A 27572-nucleotide genomic window follows, 5' to 3' on the forward strand; every position below is an offset into this window, starting at 1 on the left:
TATCGGTGTGTTGTTGTCCGTCCTAGGATGAGCAATGTGGAGCAGACGCCACTCCTGAGCCAAGCAGGGAAACGGTCTGGGGAGCTCGCGGTAATTTTCACATTTATGTTGCCCTTGTTTCACTTCGTTCTGTCCTTAATCGTGAAGTACATTAACACATCACAGCTTCAGCGTCTTTGTAAGTTTAATAGAAACTAAAATTAATTATTGTGATGCTGTAGACATGAGAGACTCCAGGTAAATAGGCTGTAAACTCGAGGATCATATGTATGTATTTTTGCACGTCTTTCATTTTTCAGTAGCGCACCGTACTCAGCAGTAATGTGTGTCGGTTTGAGATCACATTGCGGGTAGCAGAATGAGTTCAGTGGTAGAGAAAAGGGCAAGAAAATATTGTACTGTGGGACTGCATGCTAATAATGAGCTTTATGGAAGTAGGCCTAAAACTTACCTGTTACCGTACACAGTTGAAGTCGGTGGAGTTTTGCCAACACGTGGCAGTTTTAATTAGCTTTGAAGAAAGTCTTTAGTTGAAATGATTACAAATGGTTGTAGTCCTTTCATCTTGAGGGTAGGCTAACCCAACATGTTTTATGACTAGCAGTAAACTTAATATCAGGCAGCTTTAATTAACACAGGAGAAACCTGTGGCGTTAAAGAATTAGGCTTCAGTAATCTCTTCAAACTTGAGAGTGACTGCTCTGTCATATAGTGTTGCTGTTCCATGTTATTTTCGGTGAAACTGCAGGAGAGCTCCCATGCAGAGATTTTTTTTTTTTTTTTTTTTTTCAGTGATCAACAGGACACAAGTCAAGAGTGAGAGCAGTGGAAATGAGTTATTTAAGAGGAGCCTGTGGAGTCACGTGGAGAGACAGGCTGACGAATGAGGATATAAAGGAGCGTTGTGGTGTGGATGTGGATGTGATAGGAAGCGTTGTGAGGAACACACTGAGGTGGTTTGGCCATGTGGAGAGGATGGAGGGTGAAAGACTGACGAAGAGAGTGTATATGAGTAAGGTGGAGGGTGGAAGAGGGAGGGGGAGACCGAGGATGAGATGGAGGGATGGGGTGGAGAGATATATGAGAGAGGGGGGTGTGAGTTGGGAGCAGGGCAGTGAAATGGCGGGGGACAGGGCGACTTGGAGGCGATTTGTTTGTGGCCACCCTAAACGGGATTGAGGCGTCTGGCAATAGATAGATAGATAGATAGATCAACAGTAAAATTATCATTATGATAATTTTAAAATCTTGTGGGTGTGTGTAGTTTTGGAGATAATGGCTATACAACCTCACCAGTTTTACGCATAAGCCGTGGCAAGCGGCTACCTATCATGTCTGACTTTCAGGTTGATTTAGTTCCAAAGTTATTCCATTACAAATTGTTCGTCTCATCTAATCAGATATGACCTAACAACTTAACCCTTTGAGATTCTAATGACTCATTTTTGTGTCATTTCAAATCCAACCTCAGAGATTACGATGACATGCTTATGTCATTTAAGATAAGATCTATCTATCTATCTATTGCCAGATGCCATAATCCCATACGGGGTGGCCATTTGACTCTTGAGTTAATTGTTTTACAGAGAGGGGCACTAACCCTCCACCAACCCACTTGATCTATCTATCTATTGCCAGATGCCATAATCACATACGGGGTGGCCATTTGACTCTGAGTTAATTGTTATACAGGGAGGGGCACTAACCCTCCACCAACCCACTTGACACGTAGGGAGCACGTATAGATAAGATACTTTTGTAAAATACGGTATTCACCATAAATCGTGTTTACGCGTCCTAACAAAAAGACTCAGGCATGATATCACAGAATGGTTGCTTTGTGCATGGCAGGTATTTTATTGTAGATTTGCATGGTTTAAACCAGATTTATATGTTGATTAATTTTTTGCTGAAAATTTTTCTGTATTAAGGTATAAAATTTTTTGTTTTTGCCTAGCCTCAACTCATCATATTGACTTAATATTTTCTTTGTTTTCCATTTTTTGAGCATACTGTGATAAAGTATAACTATTCAGCTTCAGAATAACACCACACCCAGCATCCTATCATAAGAAGTGTACATATATGACTGATCAACAACAAAAATTGTGAAGCGAATATTCAGCCTAGAATCATAAACAATTGTTCACTGTTTTCCTTTTGCTTTACCGAGCAATAAAATGCAGAATTAACCATAATCAGTGTATCATTGTAAAGTTAATTTATTGTAGTTTTGCATGGATTTTGCAGACTTGGACACAACTGTGGATTATTTTTATCTCCATGTCTGCGGTTGCGGACGTGGATGCAGATTTTTTTTTACGCATATTACAGTACATTTATGCAGTATAAAGTGACGAGTTTCAGCCACACTTAAGTGTATAATTAAGTGTGTTACCAGGATGCAGGACGAGGACCCAACTTATCATACATCATAGATAAATAGATCACCGTCACCTTGTCCGAAATTTGATGCCTGTCTGTACACCGTGGAATTGCTGTCGACTGTACACTGAGAGTCACCGGTAAATTATGGTTTGATGTATGCTGATTTGGGGAGAGAGAGAAAGGAACAATGAGAGACAGAGGGAGGAAGAGAGCTAATAGAGAAGAAAACAGAAAGAGGAAGAGGGACTGGTAGGTGAGAGGAACGGAGAGGAGAGTTGTAGATGAAAAGGAGAGAGAAAAAGAATTATGACAAAAAGAGAAAGGAGAAATATTGGATGGGTGGAGATCAGCAACCTCTGCGGTTCTTTGACGCAGGGGTGGATTAGTACGAGAAGCTTTTATTATCTGAAAACGCGGTGGCGGATAATGATGTGGAGCTTTTGTTGTCTGAAGACGTGGATGCTGATGGTAATGCAGACATTATTTTCATTGTGAAGGCTCCGCGTAGGCAGAGGCAGATATACGATACATCACTAATACGGTCATCCCCTAACATCCGTGGGGGTTAGGTAACAGAGACACCCGTGAATGTTAGAAATCCATGGATATCTGCTGCTCCCCTTAAAAACTCCTGTGGACCCCCCATTTCCATATATAACTAAAGAAAAACCCAATGTGCATGTTTACAACCACTTTGTTTAATACAAGAACACTAAACAACTACTTTATTTAATACAAGAATACTAAAAGTTAAAAATAATGAATAGTATACTCCTGCATGGCCTCTTCTGACTACTGTACTCATCCCAGCTCCCTCCAAAAGGAAGAGTGTTACAGTATATTTCATTCACTGCATAATGCCATTACTGTACTAGAACAGCCACGAACTGTGCATGGGATAATGTTACAGTGTCAGCAGAGTTCGGGATATATATACCCGGTACTGTATTTTTTTTCTGTAGCCATCCGTGGATATTCAAAACCGTGTATATTAAAACCATGGATGTTAAGGGATGACTGTATATAACTATATGTATACAGTAATTCCTGTAAGACCTGGACGCCCAAGTCCCAGACATTTTGGGTTCAACCAGAAATGGCCAAAAAAGAAAAAGAGAGAGAGGGAGACGTTTTCAACCGTACTTTGAACTTGCGCACAGCACCGAAAAGCTGTGTTTCCACGCATAGTAGAGCAGCACCCTGCATCCTCCCCTCCCCAGTTCCCGCCTAACTACTGTCATGACTAGATGCTTGTCACAGTGGCTGCCCCACGTGCTTGTTTTTTTTTATAAACAGTGAATAAACTGCAATACCTCGCCACTATACCACATTGGAATTTTCAGTGGTGTGCAGTGTTATGAAATTATAATTCAGAGTGCAAAGGATTAAGTGCAGAGTGCAAACTGTCATTTTGCAACTGGTGTGGTAGAAGTAAAAACTGAATGTGCAGTGTTAAACAAGTATAATTCACAGTGCAAAGGATTAATTGCAGCACAACACTGGGTTACTGTACGTGCTTCAAGAGCATTTTCATCACTGTCAGAGCCTTAGAGGAGGCGGGTTAATCTTCATGATAGCCACAGACGTGTTGTAAGTACCCTGTACACTGCTTAATATTTTCCATACTCATTTCTAATTCCTAATTCTCTGGTTCCTTTTCATTTAATTCATGGTTTCTCCCCTTATTTGTGTGCATAGGGTCTTAAATAGGTGCTGTGCATGTCTGGTAGGGTTATTTAGGTGGTTTTCGGAGTTAGGCTGGGTTAGGGTCCATAACTACCTGTCCAGGAGGCATTTTCCCAAGTCCCGGACAAACTCAGGCTCTGCACATACCTTTGGCTGTATTATGTCAGGTCATGGAGGGATTACTGTATATATATATATACCGTATATATATCTACATATATATAAACAGTATAATTATTAGGAGGTAAGGAGATAGGAAGAATAAAGTGAATAAAGAAGCCACCAGTGAAGAGGATAATAATAAGTTGGTTGAAATAGAGGGTCTTTGCCATATTGGAAGACAATAAAATGTTTTCTTTCAGAAAATGTGGGCTCCAATACACATGAGAAAGATATTTGTGGGTGGGATTGACTACACCACCACAGATGAGAGTCTGAAGGAGCATTTCTCAGCATGGGGGGAGGTGGTGGATGCTGTGGTGATGAAAGACTTGTCGAACAACAGGTAAGCTCTGCTTTATGGTTAACTGGTATGCTTTACAAGGTCTTAATTGTCCAGTGGTGTGACTTGTTCAGATAAAAGAAATGTATGGTACTCATGTACTGAACGTGTATTTACAGTTTCAGTTCAACTTGAACCATTGTCAGAAAAGTTGGGCCGAATCTTGTATATTCCAAATTAGCAGAATTTCAATATATATGTATAATTTCTATCAAACTTACCATATACTCATATTTTCTGGTATTTGATAATAGCCCTCGTGTCTTGGAGATGTTTAAGCACATTACTCTTATGTTTCAGGTAATGTTCTAGAATTCCATAGCTTTCCTGTCGCTGTTTGAATGCCCACAGCCATTCTACGTTATCCAGCATAGCAATTTTGCCTTGTGTCATACATGGGAAGTAGCTATGAGTGATGGCTCACACATTTAGCCAGTAGCATCTGTGTTGTCACTGTGGAGAGGTGTCCATCTGCCTGTTCTTTGTCATCATACATCAGCCTTATATCCTTCAAACTCATGCTAACTCATCTCTGTCCCCCCCTCCCCATTTTTTTTTTTTTTAATCCAGTTTTCCCTGCTTGGAGGAGTTAATAACCCAATCCCTAGCCTAGAGCATAATGTTTCATCCCTTTAGTGTTTGGTATAGATCTGGCCTAAGCCATATAAAATTATCTAGTAATATTGTGTATAAAGTTCATTGACACAGATTTCAAATTTCAGATTAGGTAAAAGAAACATTTAATATTAACAATGATCTAATCACACTTGCCCATTGTAGGTCACGTGGCTTTGGATTTGTTACATTCATGAGTCCTGACCATGTGGATGCAGTGCAGAAAGCTCGGCCACACAAGGTTGATGGGCGGCTGGTAGAGACAAAACGTGCAGTACCCCGCAGTGACACCAATAACTCTGTTCTTCCCACCACCAACCACCCTGATGCCACACACACCAGGATCTTTATAGGTGGTCTGCCACAGGTACAGTGCCAGTTCTGTCTGCAAGATATTATGTGTTTAACACCTTCATGGTCACCTCTCCAAATACTGTATTCAACTGCAGCTAATTCCAGCTAATTATTTATGGCTGAGAGTGTTAATGCTGTCACCATTACTATTATATTTGATTTTGTTGAATATTGAGTTCACCTTAATTGTTGTTAGGTTTGGTGAATGGTTAGGGATGGAGTATTTCAAGTATGATATATGAAGCTGATTTTGTGTGTTTGTCTATAGCCAGATGCCATAATCCCATAAGGGGTAGATGCTTGTCTTTGAGTTCGTAGTTTTACGGGGAGGGGCAACTAACCCTCCGCCAACCCACTTTTTGACACTTCAGGAGCACTTGTAGGTTGGTTATGTGGTTAACACCTAGTGTTGTAAGTAGTTGCATGGCGTATGGGAAACCATTAGACTTGTCACTTAGTGTAAAGTCACATGAAATGGAAAGAAGAGTAATAAAAAGTGACAGGAAAGATGGGAGAAATAGAAAGAGAGGAGGGCTCACAGAGAAAAAGAATAAGAAGTAGGCAGCAATACATCCAGTGAACGGCAAAATGCAGCTGATTTTGTGCTGCTTTATAATATGGAATGTAAACTTTCTGGACTGGTTAACTTCTGTGAATGTGAGTGGCAGGGTGCAAAAGTAAATGTAGAAAAGAGTAGTGATAGTTCTTCAGAGAGAAGGTGACTCATAGTATAATGTGCTGGTGAATGGAAAGAGATTTGATTTGGTGGAGGAGTTTAAGTGCTTCATGGTTGTAATAGAATAGAGGTAAGTGTGTAAAGAAAGCTGGGAGTAGTGTACAGAACACTCTCATGCCTTTTGCAGTATTTTTCTTGCATAAACAATGTGGCATCTTAGGTATAAAAGAAAAACCATTTGATTTTGCTGGAAGGACAAGGGAGGAGAGTAAAGAGGATTTTTATGCCTCATCTTTCAAAAACAAATTCTGGTTATATACAGTGGGGGACGGATAAGTTTGAAAATCCAGGCCCAGAATTAAGTCTCTACTGATGCCAGATTCAAACTTTGCCTGTCAGACTTCCTTACAATAAGTCTAGCTGGTAGAGAAATGAAATTTGCTTCTTTGCTGGGGTTGGATAGACTAGGTGGGAAAAGTGGGTAAGGCCTTATTCCAACACTAGACTATGTTTAGCAGATCATGTTGAAAATATAACAACTTGAACTTGCAGTTGTTCCATTTTCTTTATTTTGTGTCATCTTTAATTAGTAGCAAGTACTGTGTGTGCATAAGTTCAAGAAATTGCTACAGCATGTAAAAATTTGAATTACCGGTACCTTATTTCATGGCATGTTAGACGCTGCAGTGTGAAAGACGCACCCTAATTCTGGAAGGGAAGTTCTGAGAAAAAAAGTATGTCTTGACCAAGACTACAGAAAGGTTGCTTGATATGAGTATTTTTCACTAAAATACACACTCACCTTTCAGAACTTCTATTCAGTACTGTATATCTGTCTTTGGTTTCTTGATTTTTATGTAAAAGAAGGGTACACGACATGAAAACAAACAACCCCCTCCTTACATAAAGTTACTGCATTCCATGACACTATCTTAACACATTAGAGTCTCTCTTCAGTACTGTATATATATGTTTGGTGTCTTTAATTTTATGCAAAAGAAGGGTACAAGACAAGAAAACAAACAAACAACACCTTCCTTATAAAATGTTACTCCATACTACGACGCCATCATAGCACTACCGGTTTGTTTATGAAATATGATGTCCAAAGTGTCTGAATCCTTTCGTACAGTAATTTGATATGTGATGTTCATCTCTGTTAAAGTACAATAAATATGTATCAGTATATAAAGATAAGTATTGTTTTTCGTGAAATGAACTTAAAAAATAAAATCAATAAAACCCTTTCTTTCATTCGTTTAAGAAAATACAAAGGCCATTAAGTGAAGTAATACACTATATCTCCAAAACAAATGCCTGCATGTCTTCAAATGCCTGCATGTACTGAATTTTAGAGTCACAGACAACCCAACCAAGTTTTCAAAAATCAATTACAAGGGATGTTTACACCATTTTATGTACCCTAAAAGTACCAGAAGCCATCCTAACATGGGGTGGTCGAATTTCCATATCACTAGGCACTAAATTGCTAAAGTGTTGGGAAGCGCGATATATAACGAAGAATGCTGAGCTGAATGCTAACTCACGAGAACACTTTTTTTTTTTTTTTTTTTTTGAATGATTAGCAGACATTCTTGTTCCATTTCTATTCCTAAAATTGGGAAACCCATTACTTTTCGTCTAAGCATACAAACTAAAGACTTCACCAATTCACTTCATATTCCTCCAGTTTGTTTTCTGTGTTTTTATATTTTGAGGGTAGTAAATTACCTTCTCTTGCTGAAAGATTTTCTCTATTATCACATTCTTTAAGCTGTACCAGCGATTGCTTCTTGCATAATGGAAGAAACTCATCGTACACAAAAGTGGATTTAGTTTCCCAATTTCCCAACTGGAGCCCAGGTTAGGTCAGGTTAGGTTGAATTAGGTTAAATTATTAAGTAGTTAAGCAAGGTTAGGCTAGGTCAGGAGTATCAATTGCCTCACCAAACTCCACCCTACCACCCTTGTGATCGAGTTGTGAGCAGGAGGTGTGGTTGGGGTCAGGGTGAGCAGACTCTCTCTGGTTTACCCATGCCTCGCTTCCTAGCAACTGGATGCTTCCTGTTTAAACCGGAGCTATCGTACGGATAATTCTGTGTATTACTGTACCACTAAACCATTCAGTCACGGCCCGGATATAACGAAAGCTGGATAATCGAGCTTCCACTGTACTTTAAAAACAAGACAAATGACACTGCTGATAGCCATGCCCATGCCAACCATATCCACCACCCTGACACATCCACAAAGGTGTCCTTTGCCTTTGGACCTGCCTCAACACATCCCAGATTCACATCATACGTATGTTAAACACATCCCAGATTCACATCACGTGTATTAGACGCACCCCAGATTCACATCACATGAATGGTAGACACCCCAGATTCATACCACATGTATGTTAGTCTTTGTTAGGCACCCTAGGTTCACACCACAAATGTAACACCCCAGATTAACACCACACGTATGTTAGACACACCCAAGATTCACACCACATGTATGTTAGACACACCCCAGAATCGCACCACACATATGTTAGACACATCCCAGATGCTAATAAAGGTACGATTGCAACTTGACAGAGATCATCCTTAAAAAGGCACAGTGAGTGACTGAACGATACAGTTATGAACAAACACTGGGTTTGGCAACCGCTATAGGTGGGGCTAAAAGCAAGCACAGTTATATATAACCCTTTACTTCTCTTCCAGGATGTGAAGGAAGATGATCTTGAGACTTACTTTAAAGCTTTTGGACGTGTTACTTGTGTCAACATTATGTATGACAAGAACAGTGGACGTCACAGAGGATTTGCATTTGTTGACTTTAATGACTATGATCCTGTTGACAAAGTACTTTGTGAGTATTAAATAGTGTTTATTTGCCATTGCTTGTTTTGATTGTGGCACAGTTATAAATTAAATATCAGAGAGAAAGTTGCTACATACGGTAATTTGTGTTGACATAAACATGACAAAATATTTTTGATCATGGTATCATTGTGGAGCTCTTATTCTTCCCTGAGTTAATGAATGGAAGCAACAGTAAATATTCCCAGATAAGTAGTTTAATATGTACGGTGTTTCTGTTTAGCATGGTCATGCTACCCTTCACTCTTGTTTTAAATATCTCTCAGTCTTGCATGGTCTTGTATATGTCTGAATATAATCTTGTTACTCCCCCCCCCAGTGACTAGGAACCACACTATCAAAGGCCGTCCAATTGATGTTAAGAAGGCTATTAGCAAGAGTGACATCAGTAAGATCAAGAGCCTGATGTCAGGTGTAGTAGGGAGTGCTGAGGCAAACTTTCTGGCTGGGCTAAGTGGTGGCAGCAATGATGGTACCCCTGCTACTACCCCATTACCACCACCCATCGGGGCACTACCAGCGTTACAAGGGACTTCAGGAGCAACAGGAACGACAATAAATGGCACCACGCTGGGACGCTCTAATGCTAATACATCCAACAACACAGCCACCACAACAGCTGCAGGACACCCCACCTTACCTGCCCCTGGCTTGGTCCCCGGTGTGGCTCAGCTGCCACACCCATTCTTCCCTCGTCTACCCCTGGCTGGCCTCCCAGGTTTTTCTGCTCAGCTGCGTTCAGGCTGGCAGTATAGTGTGTCTGGTAATGCTGAAGTGCTGAGGAACACTGCTGGTTAGTAATGTCAAGTACTTTACCCAGAATTTCTTTATAGTTTTTTTTGGGGCCATTTGTTCATGACCACTCCCTGGAGATTTAAGACATCCTGCTGTCCAGTAGATAGATAGACTCTGTAGACTTACTGTAATTAGTTATTTCATATGAAATATCAAGGGTCTTTTCTGCAAATTCCTTTGTGTTTTGTGTCTCAGTATTTTAATTTATGATACCTTTATGAATATCATGCTGTATAGGACCCTTTAAATGCCTGTCTTCTTCATCTTCTAGCCATGTCAAAATATATGATTCCCCCACCCCCCCCAGGGCTACTGCCAGTTGGTTTTAATCCTTTTGAGAGAGACCTCTTATTGTTTGTTAGTTTGTATAATTTATAAAAGCTCCAACTTGCTTGCAGGTATCAGCCTTGATCACCTAATGGTGGCCTTCCATGCTGCTTAATCTTTGGCAGCCTCCCTATTCAGTCCCTTATTCCTGAAGTCACGCATTATGACCTCATTCCAGGTCTTTTTGTGTCTGCCTCTCGCAACCCTACCCCTGATGTTCAGTCACATTTCTCCTTTTCCACATCCAGTTGTCATCTTTCTTCCTCACCACATGTCCAAACCATCTCAATCTGTCCCTACTCATCACAGCACCAGTACACTTCAGTTCCATCCATCTTTCAACTCTTCAGTCGTAAGCCCAGCTCCCCCAGGCCTTGCATTTAAGGATGCATTACACATTCATCTAATCATTGTCATTTCTGTACATTTGAGCCCATGAATATCCTCTTCCATTACAGCCACGGTCTCACCACCATACAGCATTATTACACTCCTAACACATGCCACATACAAAGATCCCTTAGCACGGAGGGAGAGCCCTCTCATTCCTCTAATTTTGAAAGAAAGAGAATTAAGGTTTATCTGAATGGGTTTGTACAAATTAAAAGGTTATGTGAGTAATTGTAAATCTGGCCTGTCTAGAATACAGGTTTTAGGGTAGGTCCAGGTCATATATTGGTAATGAGTTCCATAATGTCATAAATGTTAAATCAGTTTGATAAGTACCATTTAAAGGAAATAGAGAAAAATATTTTTTAGGTTACTTATGTTTGACTTAACCTCCTCCCCTTCCCCCCCAAAAGAAAAAGGAGGGGGGAGTATTATAAGTGAACTCTTATTGTGGCACAATGATTTAAAATAGTGCTGTAACTGTGGCATGTCACCAACAGGAGCAGTAAGCACAAGACCATCAGGAGCCCCCGTTATTGCAGCAGGAGCAGCAGCAGCCGTTCCTGGAGCAACATTACTGGGCAGTGAGAGTGATGGCGAGAGCGAGGCATCCGCAGATGATCAGGTGATATATACACAGTTGTTGTGACCAAAACCTTATTGGAATTTAATTTCCTCATACAAAAACCTGCAACTTGAGGCATTAAATTGAAACAGGTCTCACTTGTATTTTTGGTAACATTAACAAGTTACAAAAATAGCAACAAAAAGCTGCCACGATTATCCTGCTGTAAGGTATTTATTTAGGTTATTCATCCTACTGAGAGAATGGAAGCGTGTCCCATTGAACTGGGCAAACTTTTTCCTGTCTGGACATCGCTCTTGCCGTAGGGTGGGAAAGGAGGTCCTGATGATGATGATCCTTCCTACTTTCAGATGGTCTTGTTAACTGGAGAAACAGTTTCCAATTACAGGGATAAAGAGTCTCAGTTATATCCTTTTCTCTAAAGCATAAAGATGGAAATCAGAGTGATGGTTGGGGACCTATAATGATTGAAATCAGAGTGATGGTTGGGGACCCATAATGATTGAAATTAGAGTGATGGTTGGGGACCCATAATGATTGAAATCGATTGAAATCAGAATGATGATTGGGGACCCATAATGATTGATATCAGAGTGAGGGTTGGGGACCCATAATGAATGAAATCAAATTGATGGTTGAAGTTATTTCTCATGTATAGCCACTCAGGCCAAGCAAGGCTGGTCACCTCTGCCAGTGAACCTCATTGATCGATTGTTAAATCTCATAGCATAGTGTTTCTGTGTAGTTCAGTGGTAAATATCGCGACTGGCTAGCCTAGCTCCGGACCTCTGTGCTCCAGATGGATAAGAAAAGGATTAAATGGTGAAAACCAAATGACCATAATTTTGTTTGGGAACACTAATGATGTGTAAATGATGGCTGCATAATATATTGGCAGTGAGACTAGTGAAGTGAGGATAATGATACTGTCCATCTCACTTTTGGAGAGATTTGTCTTTTTGCAGGATATTTCACACAGGCCAGTGGCAGAATAGTGTACTGTGGGTCTGCATCTTGACATACACCTCTCCATGACGAGCACCATATCCTATTGTTAATCTGTTGCTATAGCTCAAGATTCAAGATGGAAGGATGGCCAAGTTAACGTGGACAGAGTATTTTGTTAGGGAAGACTAATCTGTGGTTTCCTGTCAGGTGATGGATACAGAGGATGGTGGGAGTGAGTCATGGGGAGGATCTGGTGTGGAAGATACATGCCCCCCTGATGCATCATTACTCATCATTGAGCCTTTCTATGGTGGCTCACACAAGCAGCTCATCCAATCACTCAGAAGCGGTTAGTATCCTGTGTCAAGAAAAACATGGACACTAATGACTGTGTGTTGTTCATAAAACATACTTTGAGTCTGTGTTATAGTAGTATTTGTTTTTTTACAATGGTTGCAGAGGTAGTTAGTAACATTTTTTGCAACTAAATACAGCTGAATTGTGAAAATTCATAGCCACTGTTATCAGTGTATTCATGTTTCCTAATTCAGTATGGGAATATATTATATACCCTGGGTTGAATATTATATACTGGTAATAATGGTAGATTTTAATGCCTGATTCACATTGATCTCATAGTTAAAGGCTTGTGCAGCATAAGGTATATTTGAATTCTGATGTTGATGCTAACGTTAGTGTCCTACATTATTTGCAGATGAGTCAGTGATTGGGAGTGATACAGCTGCTCTCTTCACATTACCCAGCAAAAAGTGGCATTGGCGAGCTCGTACATCAGCCCTTTATTTTTACCAAAAGATTCCTTTCAACCATGGTTTCAAGGTACCTCAGCAAATTTTTTAAAAATAAACACATTACTGTGCAGTATTATAGTCTTATATTTTATGAGCTATGAATTGGGGAAGTGATAGAGGAACAGCATGTAACACCTCTTGCCTTCATTTTTCATCCATTTTCATCAATTTATGCATGTTTAGGCTTATTCCTTGATACTTTATTTTTCCGAAAATATGCCGTCCCACATGGTTGTATAATTGATATGTTGCCCGCCCATAAGGGGTTAATACAAGAGGGTAATACACCCGAAATATAAGAACAGTATTAATATAAGCAAAATAACATAAATTGTAGTAAACTAGGGATGGGGTGAACAACCATCCAAATAACCTCCACTGACCACCAACACCTGTGACAGACAAGTTTAAGCAGGAATGAAGGGTTAATACACGTGAAATACCAATACCCTCGTATCGATTCTCGTAAGTTGAGATTTTGGGGGATTTTACTTGCTCGTTAAACAGGCGGTGGTGCAAATTTCAAGACCTCATATTTGCGAATTCTCGTTAAGCAATTGATTGTTAACCAGGACTCACCTGTACAAACTAAATTACTTTAATATTAAAAAATATATCTCTATACTGTAGTTTATCGAGTGCTTTTCAGAACCCAACATATTTGACTCCATACCCACACATGTGATCAACCTTAACCTCACCCTTACCACTGAACTTACGATTTTAGGTGATTTTAACATCCATAATGTTCTAGGGAGTAGACTGTAGCACCAGTTGAGCAGGGTGGTACTCTTAGGGTGGATGGTAAGCTGATGACAGGGAGAGCTGGAGCTTCCATTTCATCAGCCGTCAGGACTAGCTCCTGAGCATTCCCCTTTGCTGAAGTTTTCCATGTTTCAATAATACAGAGGTTCCAACATGCTAACATGCATTGGCCTTGTTCACCTAATGGCGGCTCTCCATGCTGCCCGATTTCTGGCAGCTTCCCAATTCAGTCCCTTATCCCAGAGGTCACACTCAATGACCTCGTCCCAGGTATTTTTCAGTGTACCTCATGCAACCCTAACCCTAATGTTAACACTTCTCATTTTCTATACCCAGTTATCATATCCCATCCTCTCCACGTGCCCAAACCATCTCAATCCAACAACTTTATCTCATCATTCTTCCCTCCTCATTTGCACTCTGATAGCCGTGTGGTTATTTTTTCTCCCTGTGAAGCAGATCTCTTCTTTCAGGCGTTCTCCTCCAATTCTACCTTAGACGATTCTAGTGTTGTTCCTCTATCACTTCCCCACTCTGACTTCCTCATGGCTAACACTAAAATGTATATTTTTGATGTATTTTCTGCCATCACTGGCCTCTACTAACAAGGCACATGGACTTGATGGGGTCCCCTCTGTTGTCATCAATAACTGCTTCTGTGCTTACACCCTGTTTAGGTAACTTCTTCCTTTGTCTGTCAACTTGTACCTTTCCTTCTTGCTGGAAGTTTGCTCTCATTCAGCCTGTCCCAAAAAAGGGTGATCATTTCCATTCATCTAACCATCACCCAGTTGCTTTAACATCTCGTTCTTCAAGTTTTCAAGTCTGTTCTTAACAAAAAAAATTTTAAAGCTTCTTTCCTATCAGAACCTTGCCAGAAACCTTTCTGATAACTTGACCTCATCATCCTTCCCTCCTCTTTTCCACTCCGATGCCTCTGTAGCTATTTCTTCTACTGACAAAGTAGAACTCTTTGCTCAGTTTTTCACCTTCAGTTCCACCTTATATTCTGGTGCTGTTCCACCATCGCTTCCCCCCTCTGACTTCATCATGACTGACATTTAAATTTCTTCAACTTATGTATTTTCTGCCATCACTGGCCTCAGTACTAACAAGGCCTATGGGCCTGATGGGGTCCCTCCTGTTGTCCTCAAGAACTGTGCTTCTGTGCTTTCACCTTGCCAAGGTAAACTCTTTCGGCTTTTTCTGTCAACTTGTACCTTTCCTTCTCGCTGGAAGTTTGCTCTCACTCAGCCAGTCCCAAAGAAGGATGACCATTCCCAGCCCTCTAACTATCGCCCAGTTGCTTTAACATCCTGTGTCTCAAAAGTTTTTGATTCTGTTCTGAACAAAAAATTTTAAAGCATCTTTCCTATCATTAGCTGTAACTTTTGCAGCAGAGGCGATGCAGTACTGTACTGTAACTGTTATGTACTTTGTATTAATCCAGTAAAGTACTGAGTACTTCATAGATATTACTAAAGTATTGTTTCCCCTCATTTCAGACATTGTTTGCATCATCAACACTAAATCTGTGTGAACTGGTTGGATTACGACCAGACTTAGGAAGGCTACGGAAGATCCTCTACTTTCATGAGAACCAGCTGGTGTATCCTGTGCGGAAGCAGAAAGATAGAGACTTCCAGTATGGCTACAACCAGATTCTATCATGGTAGGTGAAGTAGCAGGAGGAGGAAGCATAATAGGTTTTGTGATGGCTGGTAAAGTATACAGCCATGAGCAAAAATTCACAAACATTCCTCTTCCTGCACTGTTTTCTGCAATCCATATTCTCATTCCTCCACAAACACCAGAGAGTATTTTTCTCTCTAATGCCCATGGTGAGTGCTTCATGTTGCCATCACATAAAAATGGTTCATGTAACACCTGTCATTGCCACAGTGACAAAGAAGTCTCAGCAAACTTTTGCTTATGGCTGTACATACAGTAAAAATGATATCTATAGGACTGTAAGCAAAGCAGTATGAATAGTGGATGATAAATGTGTATTGATTGTTCATTCTGGTGGGGGTTGCCCCTGCCCAACACATTTTACTATGTGTGCATAGCCAGGCAGTTCTGAAACAGCTTGATTATGGAAGTGCATGTAGATATAAATAAGTGATAACCTCTAAGTGGCTTGAATGAGGAGTGGTTGGGGGAGGTCAGTGATCAAGGGATTTCAGGGAGCTGTTGCCTCCTAACGTTGAGAGGGCTCTCCCACCATGCAAAGGGGTCCGTTGTTTTTGTTTTCATTTTTGTAGGCCACGAGCCCGCAATTATTGTTCCAAGAGAAAAACAAAATACAAGAGAGAGCCAAATTCAAGATCCGATCATTTCGAGATGCCTGGACACACTGCGTTTGAAAGACTGGAGACCATAGGAAGCAGGAAATACAAACAGAGAGAGACAGTTCCATAGTTGACCTGTTGCATAAATGAAGGACTGGGAATATTAAAGAGTTGACAGAAAAGGGAAGAAAGTTTGCCGCTACACGGGTGCTATGCGCCCGTTGTAGAGGTGGAGGAATGCATGCAGACAGTTCAGAGGAGCAGTGACCATTGAAGTAGCAATAGAAAAGAGATAAAGATGCAACAGTGCGACAAAGAGACTGAGGTTGAAGGGAGTCAGTAAGAGGAGGAGAGTTAATGAGACGAAAAGCCTTTGACTCCACCTTGTTGAGAAGAGCTGTATGTGGGGAGTTTCCCCACACATAAGAGTTGTACTCCATGCAGGGGCAGATAAAACCCCTGTATAGAGTCAACAATTGTGCAGGGGTAAAGAAGGAACGGAGTCGGCTTAGCACACCTAATCTCTTGGTAGCAGATTTTACAAGTGATGTAATGTGATCTTTCCAAGATAAGTCCCGAGTAAATGAAACCCCAAGCATGTTCAAGGATGATGCAGGATTAAGCTGAATATTATTAAATTAGTGTCTATACCTGTGAAAGATTTTGTTGGGTTGATAGGTGAAAAAACTGAGTCTTTGATGCATTAAAAACAACCAGATTATTTTTACTCCAGTCAGAGATACGAGCCAAGTCAGACATTAGGTGTGCCATAGCCTCACCCCTTGTTTGTTGAAGTAACTGCTGAGATGAAAGTTGCGGGAACCAAATGGAAAGGTGAAGGATGGAGTCATCAGCGTATGAGTGGATAGGGTTAGATGTACAGCTTAGAAGGTCATTGATGAATATAAGGAAGAGAGTTGGTGATAGGACAGAGCCCTGAGGAACACCACTGTTGATAGATCTAGGAGAAGAACGATGGCTGTCTACAACAGCGGCTATGGAACAACCAGAAAGGAAGCTATAAATGAAGGCACAGATAGAAGGATAGAAACCATAAGAGGGCAGTTTGGAAATTAAAGATTTATGCCGGACTTGATCGAAAGCCATTGAGATGCCAAGTGCAATGGCAAAGCTTTCGCCAAAGTTCCGAAAGGAGGATGACCAGGAGTCTGAAAGGTAGATGAGAAGATCGCCAGTGGAGTGTCCCTGATGGAACCCATACTGACGATCAGAAAGAAGGTTGTGATAGGAAAGATGCTTTAAAATTTTTCTAATAGGAATTGACTCAAAAACTTTTGAGATACAGGATGTTAAAGCAGTTGGGTTGGGAATGGTCACCCTTCTTTGGGACTGGCTGAATGAGAGCAAACTTCCAGCATGAAGGAAAGGTACAAGTTGATAGACAAAGGCGAAAAAGTTTTGCTTAGGCAGGGTGTAAGCACAGAAGCACAGTTCTTGAGAACAACAAGAGGGACACCATCAGGCTCGTATGCCTATTGGTATTGAGGTCTGTGATGGCAGAAAATACATCAGCTGAAGAAATTTTAATGTCAGCCATGAGGATGTCAAAGGGGGGAAACGATGGAGGAACAGCACCGGAATCGTCCAAGGTAGAATTGGAGGAGAAAGTCTGAGCGAAGAAATCTGCTTTATCAGTTGAAGAAATAGCTACAGAGCCATCAGAGTAGAAAAGAGGAGGGAAGGATGATGAGGTAAAGTTGTTAGAAAGGTTTTTGGCAACATGCCAGCAGGAGCGGGAAGAATTCGAGTTGGTGAGTTGAGAGCGTTTAGTATGGATGAAATTATTTTTAGCAGAGCGAAGAACAGACTTAGCACGATTCTGGGCAGAAACGTATAAAGATATGATTCAGGGGTGGGTTGGCTCCGGTACCTTTTATAGGCCCTCTCCTTGTTGCAGACAGCATTAGAACAAGCGTGATTAAACCAAGGCTTTCTTGCATTAGTCAGGGGATATAAGAAAGGAATGTATGCTTCCATGCCAGAGAGAATAACCTCCGTAATGCGCAAGGCACACTCAGATGGCTCCTGGCCATGGAAGCAATAATCATTCCAGGGAAAATCAAAGAAGTACTGCCTGAGGGCCTCCAAGTCTGCAGCTCCAAAGTGCCACAGATGACGTTTCTTTGGAGGGTCCACAGGCCGTATCAGAGCGATAGGACAGGTTAAGGTGATAAGGTTGTGATTGGAGGAGCCCAACTGAGAGAGAAAAACAGTGTAAGCAGAAAGATTAGTTGTAAGGAAGAGGTCAAGTATGTTGCTTTATCCAAGGCAGTCAGGGATACGGGTAGGGTGCTGTACAAGCTGCTCTAGGTCACTAAGGATAGAAAAGGTATAGGCTTGTTCATCAGGTGGATCAGTGAAAGGAGAGGAGGGCCAAAGGTGGTGGTGAACATTGAAATCTCCTAGAATGGAGATTTCGGAGAAAGGAGAAATGGATAGAATGTGTTCCATCGTAGAAGTAAGATAGTCAAAGAATTTTTGATAGTCAGTAGAATTAGGAGATAGTAAACAGCACAGATATATTTAGTCAGAGAATGACAGGAAAGCCGAAGCCAGAGTGTAGAGAATTCAGAAGAATCAAGTTCAGGAACACTAGAGCAAGATAAGTCGTTGCGTATACTTACACAACAGCCACCTTTGGCTTTGAAATGAGTATAGAGAAAGTTGGAGGATACAGAATAGGGTCTGCTGTCAGTTGCCCAAAATTTGATTAAAAAATAACCTGAAGTTTGTCTCATTTCTCATGGGACACCTTGTATGTGTCATCGTATTGAAGGATTAAGCATGTGTTATACTTAAAATTGATTACCCATGTGACAGCTTGGTAGCAGATGTAGTGGTGTTCAACTCACAGTATAACTATGAGTCATTCCTGCGAGAGTTGCCACGCCACCTAAAACTGCAGCCCGACCACCGCCCAGACCCAAACACCATCGCACAGACTATCAGGGATAAAAGTCAGGTTAGTTTATAATTAGTTCATCTTAGAGTTCAGATTTTCATCCCTTTTGCACCTTGTTTCAGGTTAATCAGTGGCAGAAGGAGATATGGAGCCACTACAGCATTGCATCCATTCCATAGCACTGCATGACTAGCATCATGCTCCTGTGTTAATGTGCTGTTGCAGTTCAGCATAGCCAGAATAAACTATGAAGCACTTTATCAGATAAAATTGATCAACATTAAAATTAAAAATCCAACCACTGGTGATAATAATTATAGTACATATGTACATACATCATTTAAAAGTATAATAATATTGATGATAATAATAATAATAATAAGAAGAATTGGGACATTAGTTTCTTAAAAGCACCATTTCTCCCTCAGTAATTCTCTGGTGCTCAGAACATGTTTGCACCTCCACAGTTACATGCAAACCACAGGAGAAACTGGAGGTAGATGTTTTCACTTCAGTATCTAAGTATTTACAGTAATGACTCCACAGTGCATGCTCGGTCCACTTCACGTCGCACTACTCTTTCTGGTTAATCCTTTACTACACCACCTCCACACCAGTCACAACATGACTGTAAGACTCATATTGTAAATGGCATAGGAGGATTCACATCACCTCTGCCTTAGCAATTTATTTTACGGATTACATCTAAACAATCCCTTGTAACTTTCACCTCTAATTTATCTGACAGGTGATTTACTTCCCAGTCAACATTGCTCACAAGACCAGATGCCCCAAAGATGCCTTGGAGCCTCTACATATTATTTGGCCACATCGATGGTGAGAAGAATTTAGTACAGTATTTGAATCATCATCATCGTCATCAGTCATCATCATCATCATCATCATCATATCCGGCTGTGGGGAGGCAGTGATTCTGAATTAGGAAATCATAATAACAGCCCACCCCAGAGGCATGCATTTTCTATATGCTTTACTTCATTTGATTATTGTAATCCATTTGGGATTGGTGTCCCACTTAAGTATCTGAGCCAAAAACATAACCATCTTGGTGGAGGTAACATTGGGGGTTTTCAAGGGTTAGGGATATTATTGGTTTTTGGATATGGTTTGATGGAAGAACATAAGAGAGTATGGATCAGTTGGTTCAAGGATTGTGTGGGTAAGATTGAAAGTGTGAATACATACTTGGATGAGTGTGTGTGTGTGCATTCGCCAATGCAAGATCGTGCAAGCAGAGTGAAAGAAGAGTTCTGGGCAATTTGAGAAGAATGAGGGAGTGTTTTTGATTGGAGATATGAATGGTAAAGTAGAGAATGTGATTGTGGATGGAGTGGTTGGTGAGTTGGGTGTGTCTGCAGAAGTGGATGAGAATGGCAGTGCATTAGTAGACATTTGTGCGGGGAGGGGGCTGGTGATAGCCAGTACCCTCTTCAGACACAAAATGATCCATAAGTATACATGGTGAGTGATGAGAAGTGTGGGTGGTGAACTGAAAGAATGGAAGACAGTGATTGATTATGTTTGTATGGATAATTGAATGAGGTATGTAATGGATGCAAGAGCGTACAGAGGTTGGGGGAGTGACTTTCTGAAGACCACTTGGTGGTGGTGAAAGTCAAGGTTCAAATGCAATGGAGGAAAAGAGGGAGGGAAGGACAGGAGGTAGTAGTCCATACAAGGAGGGTAGAAAGGTTGGAAGAGGATGGAAAAAAGGCAGAATATGAGAGAGAATTGGAGGAGTGATTGGGTAAATATGATCTGGAGCAGATGGGGAGATGGAAGGTGTGTGCAAGTTTTTTACTGAAGGAATCTGTGCAGCATGCAAGGTGGTGTGTGGGGTGAAGAGAAGATGAAAGGAGGTGCAAGGAACAATATGGTGGAATGAACAGGTGAGGCAAGCTGTGGCACAAAGGAAGAAAGTATATAGTGAGTGGATGGGATGCAGAGGCATGGTGGAAGTTGAGAGACGAAAGAAAGAGTCATATGTAGAGAGGAAGAGAGAGTTGAAAAGATTAGTAAGAGAGACTAAGAAGATAGTGGATGAGGAATTTGGAAGGAATCTGAGTTTAAAGTGGAGGGAATTTAAGAAAATATTCTGGGAAGAGGTAAAGAGAGACAGGGCGATAAAGTTAGTGGGGAAGTGAAAGATAAAAGTGATAGATTGATAGTGGAGAAGGGAGAAAAAGTGAACTGATGGAGAGAACACTTTAAGGAACTGTTAAACATAGAATGAAAGTAATGTGACTGGTGAGAAGAGAGGAAGAGATCAGTAGAATGGAAGAAGTTGAAGCAATGAAGAAAGTCAAAACAGGTTAAGTTTGAGGAATTAATGCAGTGTGTGGTGAAATGCTGAAACATGGGGGAGAGGTGGTAGTAGAATCGATATGGAAAATGTGCAGATAGGCCTGGGAGGAAAGTAGAGTCTCGGAGAATTGGAAGTCAGGTATAATTATTCCCCTGCACGAAGGGAAGGGGGGAAAAGAAGGGTATGATAATCATAGGGGCATTTGTCTTCTTAGTGCAATAGGAAAAGTATATGGCAAGATACTTATTGACAGAGTCAGGGAAATAACAGAGGGGTTAGTTGGAGAGAAACAGGGAGGATTTAGGAAGGGAAGAGGTTGTCTAGATCAGATATTCATCCTTAGGTCTGTACTGGAAAAGTTTCTAAAGAAGGGAAAGAGTTGTATGTGGACTTTATGGATGTGGTGAAAGCATATAACAGAGTGGATAGACAAGGAATGAGGAAAATTTTAAGAATCATCATTATCATCATCATCCAGACCTCCTTTCAGACCCTAGGGCAGGGTGAGGAGTAGCAACATTCAGACAGCCCAAGTTTGCCCAATCCAGTGGGTCACGCTTCCATTCACTCATCATTCAAGCCCGCGGAATCATGGCTCTATCTGATACGCTAAAAATTTTCACCACATTCTGTAGCTTCATGTTAACATATCTGATAGTCAGTCCAGATGCTGTCATGTTAAAATAGGGTGCCAAATCCCTTATCATGCACTCCGTCTTACAACATTCATCCAGCCACTTGATCTCATCAGTCCCCTAGTCTGACCGACTTCCATACCTCTCTTCCTCACACACTTATCCACCATATCAGTCCACCTTTTCCTTGGCCTACCTTGCCTCCTTCGTCCTTCAGATTCACTCAGATATACCTTTTTCACCACTCTGTTGTTATCCATTCTCTCCACATGACCATACCATCTCAGTACACTGTCTTCAGTTCTGGTGTCCTTCGTCACACTGCAGGGAGGGGAGGGGAGGGGAGGGGAGAGGCCTGGAGGAGTGGTATGGGGGTTTAGAGGTGGGAGACAGACATCACAAAACAAAGAGGATAAGTACAGAGGGAGTACAGGGGTGTGGAGGGTCGGTAGGGGGGATATAACCCTCCCCAGGGAGACAGGGAGGGGGGAAATGGGGGGAAACAATGGTGGCATGATGGAGGATGGTGGGGGAGGAGGAGAGAGGGAGCAGGAGGTGGTCAGAGGTGAGGGAGGGGGAGAGGGAACAAAGGTATTGGGGTAGAGGAAGGGCAGGGAGAGGGCAGTGGGGGAATCACCCCCCCCACCATGGGTAGGGGCTTGGCTTCTTCCCCCTCCCTACTCAGGACTTAGTTCTCATTGGTTTGCATCGATATATGTCACAATTGGGCCCTAGCGTCTGCAATTTTTTACAGAGGCTCCTCTATCAATCACATTCGGCATCTAGCGTAATTCTGAAAAATGATCGATTGATCCTGTTAGTTAGTTAGAGTGATAGCAGTGGAAATGAGTTATTTGAGAGGAGCATATGGAGTTACATGGAGAGACAGACTGACAAATGAGGAAGCAAAAGAGTGTTATGGTGAGGATATGGATGTGACAGAATGCTTTAGGAGAAATTCATTGAGGTGGTTTGGTCGTGTGGAGAGGATGGAGAATGAGAGACTAACGAGGAGAGTGTATGTGAGTGAGGTGAAGGGGAGGGGAGAGGCAGGGGGAGGCCTAAGATGACATGGAGGGATGGAGTGGAGAGGTGTATGAGAGAGAGGGGTTTTGAGCTGGGAGTAGGACAATGAAATGGTGGGGGACAGGGCAACATGGAGGCGATTTGTTTGTGGCCACCCCTTACGGGACTGAGGTGTCTGGCAATAGATAGATAAATAGATATGGGAGACTAATAGACTGTAAAAGTAGTAGTATAGTCGGCCTCAGAATCTATTTTATTTAGATAATTGGTGTTCAACAAAATACGATTTTTAGGTTAACCTAATTGGTGGTAGGTGGTGACGACCATCATCCACTCACTTGATGTAGTGCTGCCTACTTCTTCCTTAGCCTTTATTATGCTTTTTCTGTGCCTGCCCTCCTCTCTTCCTATATCTCCCATCATTCCTGTCACTTCTTATTGCTCTTCTTTCCTTCACATTGAGTGACAAGCCAAATGGTTTCCTGTAAGCCAAGAAACCATTTACAACGCTTGGTGGTAACCATATAACCAACCCATACGTGCTCCCTACGTGTCAACAAGTGGGTTGGTGGAGGGTTAGTGCCCCTCCCCGTAAAACCAATAACTCAAATGGCCACCCCGTATGGGATTATGGCATCTGGCAATAGATAGATTGATAGATAGGGTAACCTAATGAAAAATATTTTAAAGCATCATCATCATCATCATAATCTAAAGCAACCATTGATCATTTCAGGGAACATGACAAGGACCCTTCGACCATGTTCCAAGTTCTGTTCCAGTTGGCAGAGGCTGGTTTAAACTTCAGGATCTGTGTCTTGGGCCAGTCATATTCTGAGAACCCACCTATCTTCGCAGAAGCTCGACAGCGCCTTGCAAACTTCATTTCCCATTGGGGTTATGCTGAAAACAAAGAAAAGTATACTGTATATGCTTTTGCATTACTTTTGCATGTGAATACTTTCATAATATTGATATTGGTCTCCAGGTCGATGTGACCCATCAGGGTTTACATCAAAGGGATAGTTGGAGTTTATTGCTCACAAAGGTAAAACTGCTAGGACCAAGCGAATGATCAGTTGCCTGGACCTAGTCCCTCTGCTCCTGATGTTATGTTGGGAATGTATGGTTAGTGGCTACATAGACCATGATGGCGTTTTTATGTCCCCCAAGCTTACCTGAACATGGATATTATATAGTACATGTAATTTAATGGAAGCAATAAGCTGAGGATCAAAGAAATGGCAGATGAATACAGGGCGAAAGTAGGGGAAGAGTTAGAATCAGTGAATTGGAATGAAATGGATCTGACTGCCTGTGGAATACATGTAGGGATTGCTAAGTTAGGAATGCAAAAGCAGTGTGTGGTGTGGCAAGAGTAACAGCAAAGAAGAAAGATACAGCATGGTGGGATGAAGAGGTTAAGAAGCAGTGGAGGAAAGGAAGAAGTGGTTAGAGTGGATACAGGACAGGTGTTTAGTTGAAAGAAGAACTGAATATATTGAGAGCATGAAGCACATAAAGACTAATGAAGAGGAAAAAGAAGAAGGTAAATGATGATCTAAGAAGAAAAGTGAATGCAAATTACTCTGAAAATAGGAAGTTATTCTGGAAATAGGTGCAGAAATGTAGAAGTGACTGGAAAGAAATGTGAAGGATGTAAGCAGTAGATAATTAACCAATGGGGATGAAGTAAGAACCAGATGGAAAGTGAAAACTCATTGCATAATGATTTATTGTATACCAAAGTTGATATAGCATGGGTTCAGTGGGGATACATTGGAAATCAAGGGCCACTTAACCTTTATGGGGAAAAAAAAAAAAAAAAAAAAAAAAAAAAAAGGCTTGCCCTCACTGACCTTAATAACATCACACTTTCCACTAGAGGCAGCATCCCTGCCAGACATGATTTCCCAGTCACAAGTTTCAGTATTTCACACACAAGAAAGTTATCACACCACTTTAAATTGCACATCCCACCATTTGTAGCATATTTGCACTGGTATTTGGTAGTAGCAGCAGTGTTTCACTTGCCTTGTACACACAAAATACAATGAAAAGGAGACTATCATGGCAAGTGTAAAGCATGGGCAACCATCTTGGCTGAGCCATCTGCGTATCAGGTTGTGTGGGAAGCACCATGCACACATGAGACTGTTGTACTTGGCCACCACAGTTATTGTATAAGCAAATTTTGCCATCTGCATTGCAAAACTGCATTTAACATTTATTTCATTATTCTGCTGTTTTATTGTATACCAAACTGACAAATACCAAGTCATGAGTATGCTGTCTTATTCTGCCCAATTATGTGAAAAAATCTACAGAAAGACAAACATCTTCATTAAGCTAAGGCAAATGAGCTTAATGTACTGATGTCCTGAGCAGAAAATTGACATATCTCTATCTTGAATGCAGAGTTGCAACAGTAGGTTAACACTATAACATAATGATAGTCATAGAGAAGTCGTGTGGAGAGGATGTAGAATCACTGAATGGTCTTTTTCTGGCACTGAGCTACAGTATATAAAATATGCTGCAAAAGAATGAAAATCTGAGCCAGGTTACTGTGAAAGAGGTATAATATGCAAGATCTTTATGTTGAGCTTTCAACTCTGGCTCTATACAGTATAGTAGGAAATTGTTCCAAAATAATTATTCTCATACAAGTTTTACTATAAATTGGAAAAACTTGCAGCTCAGCCTCGTAGCTAGCAATGGGCCTTTATTTAGCCAGTATTTTCTGTGATTACTGTGCACTTAAAAGCAAAAAAGGCAACTGGGTATCAAAGACTTATTGTATATTCATTTTTGCAGATATTGGGAACTGCTACATTCTGGGGATGTTGTGGTGTCAACTGCTCACCATGAATTCTTTGGAGTGGCCATGTTGGAGGCAGTTGGTGCCGGTTGCTTCCCCATTTGCCCCAACAGACTTGTGTACCCAGAAATATTCCCACAGGTGAGCAAACATCGGGCACAGCTTATTTGTTAATAAGGCATTCCTTATTATGTAAGGGGACAGGGGAGAAACCTATAGTATCCTCATGTATATATATGATCTGCATAAGCTCAACCAAAAAGGGCAGAAGGAGGGAAGGGAGCTAGATACCCCATCTCCATTTATTGGTGTATGGCTGTGGTAGCTTCATTACCCAGTACTGCACATACAAGAGGAGGTGAGGGGTGGTTTGGGGGATGTATGAGTGACCTCTCCCCATTTCCTGTCATTAAGGAATTAAAGAGCTATTTGATGATTGTCACATTTTATTTTTGGGTTTAGGTGAGTTATAAACTGCTTTTACGCTTAGTTTAGCATGTTTTAAAGCTGTTTGGGGGTTTAGGTTAGCTAGTAACTTGTTTTTGGACTCATTTGAGTGGATTTTGGACTTGGTTGGGGGGGGGGGAACTTGCTCAGGAACACATCCCTGTACTTTGCATGTTAAATCTACCCTGAGATATGATACCTTGCCTAGCGATGGGCTTTTACTCAACTAACTGCATCGTTAAACCGGGATATGCTTGCATGCAATCCGTTGATTATCTGGACGTCCAGTATCCGAACAATAATGAGGCTGTGATTTGGCTATATGAAACTATTATACGTACATTTTTCCCTTTTGTCTGGACAAAATGCTTGCATTCAGGTGGAAATTATGGTTGCGGGAACATTTACACCCTCCCGGGCTGGAATAACCCGGTAGCGCTGTGCTGTCTGGCTCAGGAGTTCACCCAGTGTTCGTTGGAGGACCCCCGCTTTCGTCCTCAGTTCCCACCTGGCGACTGTGTAGTGAACAGCTCCTCGGACAGTTATGGCGGCGCATGTGGTGGCATTTGTGGTTGTTCCTTATCTGCTTCAGGCCATGCTATTCCTTGCATGCCTCTTCCTAGCATGTGTGATGATGGCCCCTCCAACAGGTAAAAGGAACTGGGTAGTGCTGACTTTGGAGAAGAAGCGGGAGATCCTGGGTAAGATTGATGTGGCATGGTCAACTTCCCTTGTCTTAAAGGGTTTGACCCTGCAGTTGTGATTGCTTGTCTGTGGTTGATGGGTCTGCTTGACCATGGTAATTGCTTGGCGGTGGTTTATAGATCTGCTTGACCAGATAGAGTAGTGTTAAACAACAGAGACAAGTGTTGTACGATGTACTGTAGTGGCCTTTTACAATGGCTTTCAAAATTATGTTATGTACGAAGGGGGACCAGGGGAGAAGTCCATTATTTGGACAGATCCTCTTTCCGGACATTCCATTGGCTATATTACGTTGGATAATTGAGGGATTACTGTATTATAAAAATTTCAGCTCTCTGGAATGGAAATAATGAAATAAATGACGCACCGCTGTGTCATCGGCCCAGAATCGTTTGGCCAACAAGTGACACGTTGGTGTGTCATCGGCCTGGTAAAATGTTAAATAACATGGTTTTGAAAAATGCTTGTGATAATGGGAATCAGAGTAAGAATGATAAAAATGTTGAAAACAAATTTTTTAACCTGCAGGAGTGTCTGTACAACACTACACAGCAGCTTCAGAAGAGTTTGGCCCAGTGGTGTGCCCGACCTCAGTTGGTGCGCTCCAAGAAGGTCAATTTGGACCTAAATGCCTTCTCCTGGAAGATGCTCAAACAGAGGTACATTGACCTCTTGTCGTAA

The 27572-nt window shown here is 41.4% G+C and overlaps 1 protein-coding gene across 1 annotated transcript; it reads left to right on the top strand.

Annotated features, from left to right (window-relative positions):
• Window positions 1-53: 53 nt before the first annotated feature.
• On the top strand, window positions 54-27572 carry LOC145390941 (uncharacterized). Its single transcript, XM_080265675.1, has 14 exons — window positions 54-90; window positions 4437-4579; window positions 5357-5558; window positions 8936-9083; window positions 9414-9887; window positions 11107-11231; window positions 12348-12489; window positions 12856-12980; window positions 15223-15389; window positions 18850-18991; window positions 19680-19768; window positions 23655-23837; window positions 25736-25880; window positions 27420-27572. The coding sequence occupies exons 2-14, from the start codon at window positions 4440-4442 to the stop codon at window positions 27570-27572; spliced, it is 2235 nt and encodes a 744-aa protein (XP_080121801.1). The 5' UTR covers window positions 54-90; window positions 4437-4439.

The sequence above is a fragment of the Coenobita brevimanus genome, chromosome 16 (genome assembly GCF_032717465.1).
Source record: "Coenobita brevimanus isolate Jiangsu-jjx chromosome 16, ASM3271746v2, whole genome shotgun sequence".
In the NCBI taxonomy this organism is placed as follows: Eukaryota; Metazoa; Arthropoda; class Malacostraca; order Decapoda; family Coenobitidae; genus Coenobita; species Coenobita brevimanus.

Coding starts and splice junctions, on each gene's coding strand:
- LOC145390941 (XM_080265675.1), top strand. CDS start 4,440: ATGTGGGCTCCAATACACATGAGAAAGATATTTGTGGGTGGGATTGAC. Junction 9,888..11,106: donor AGTGCTGAGGAACACTGCTG/GTTAGTAATGTC, acceptor TGTCACCAACAG/GAGCAGTAAGCACAAGACCA. Junction 19,769..23,654: donor ATTATTTGGCCACATCGATG/GTGAGAAGAATT, acceptor TGATCATTTCAG/GGAACATGACAAGGACCCTT.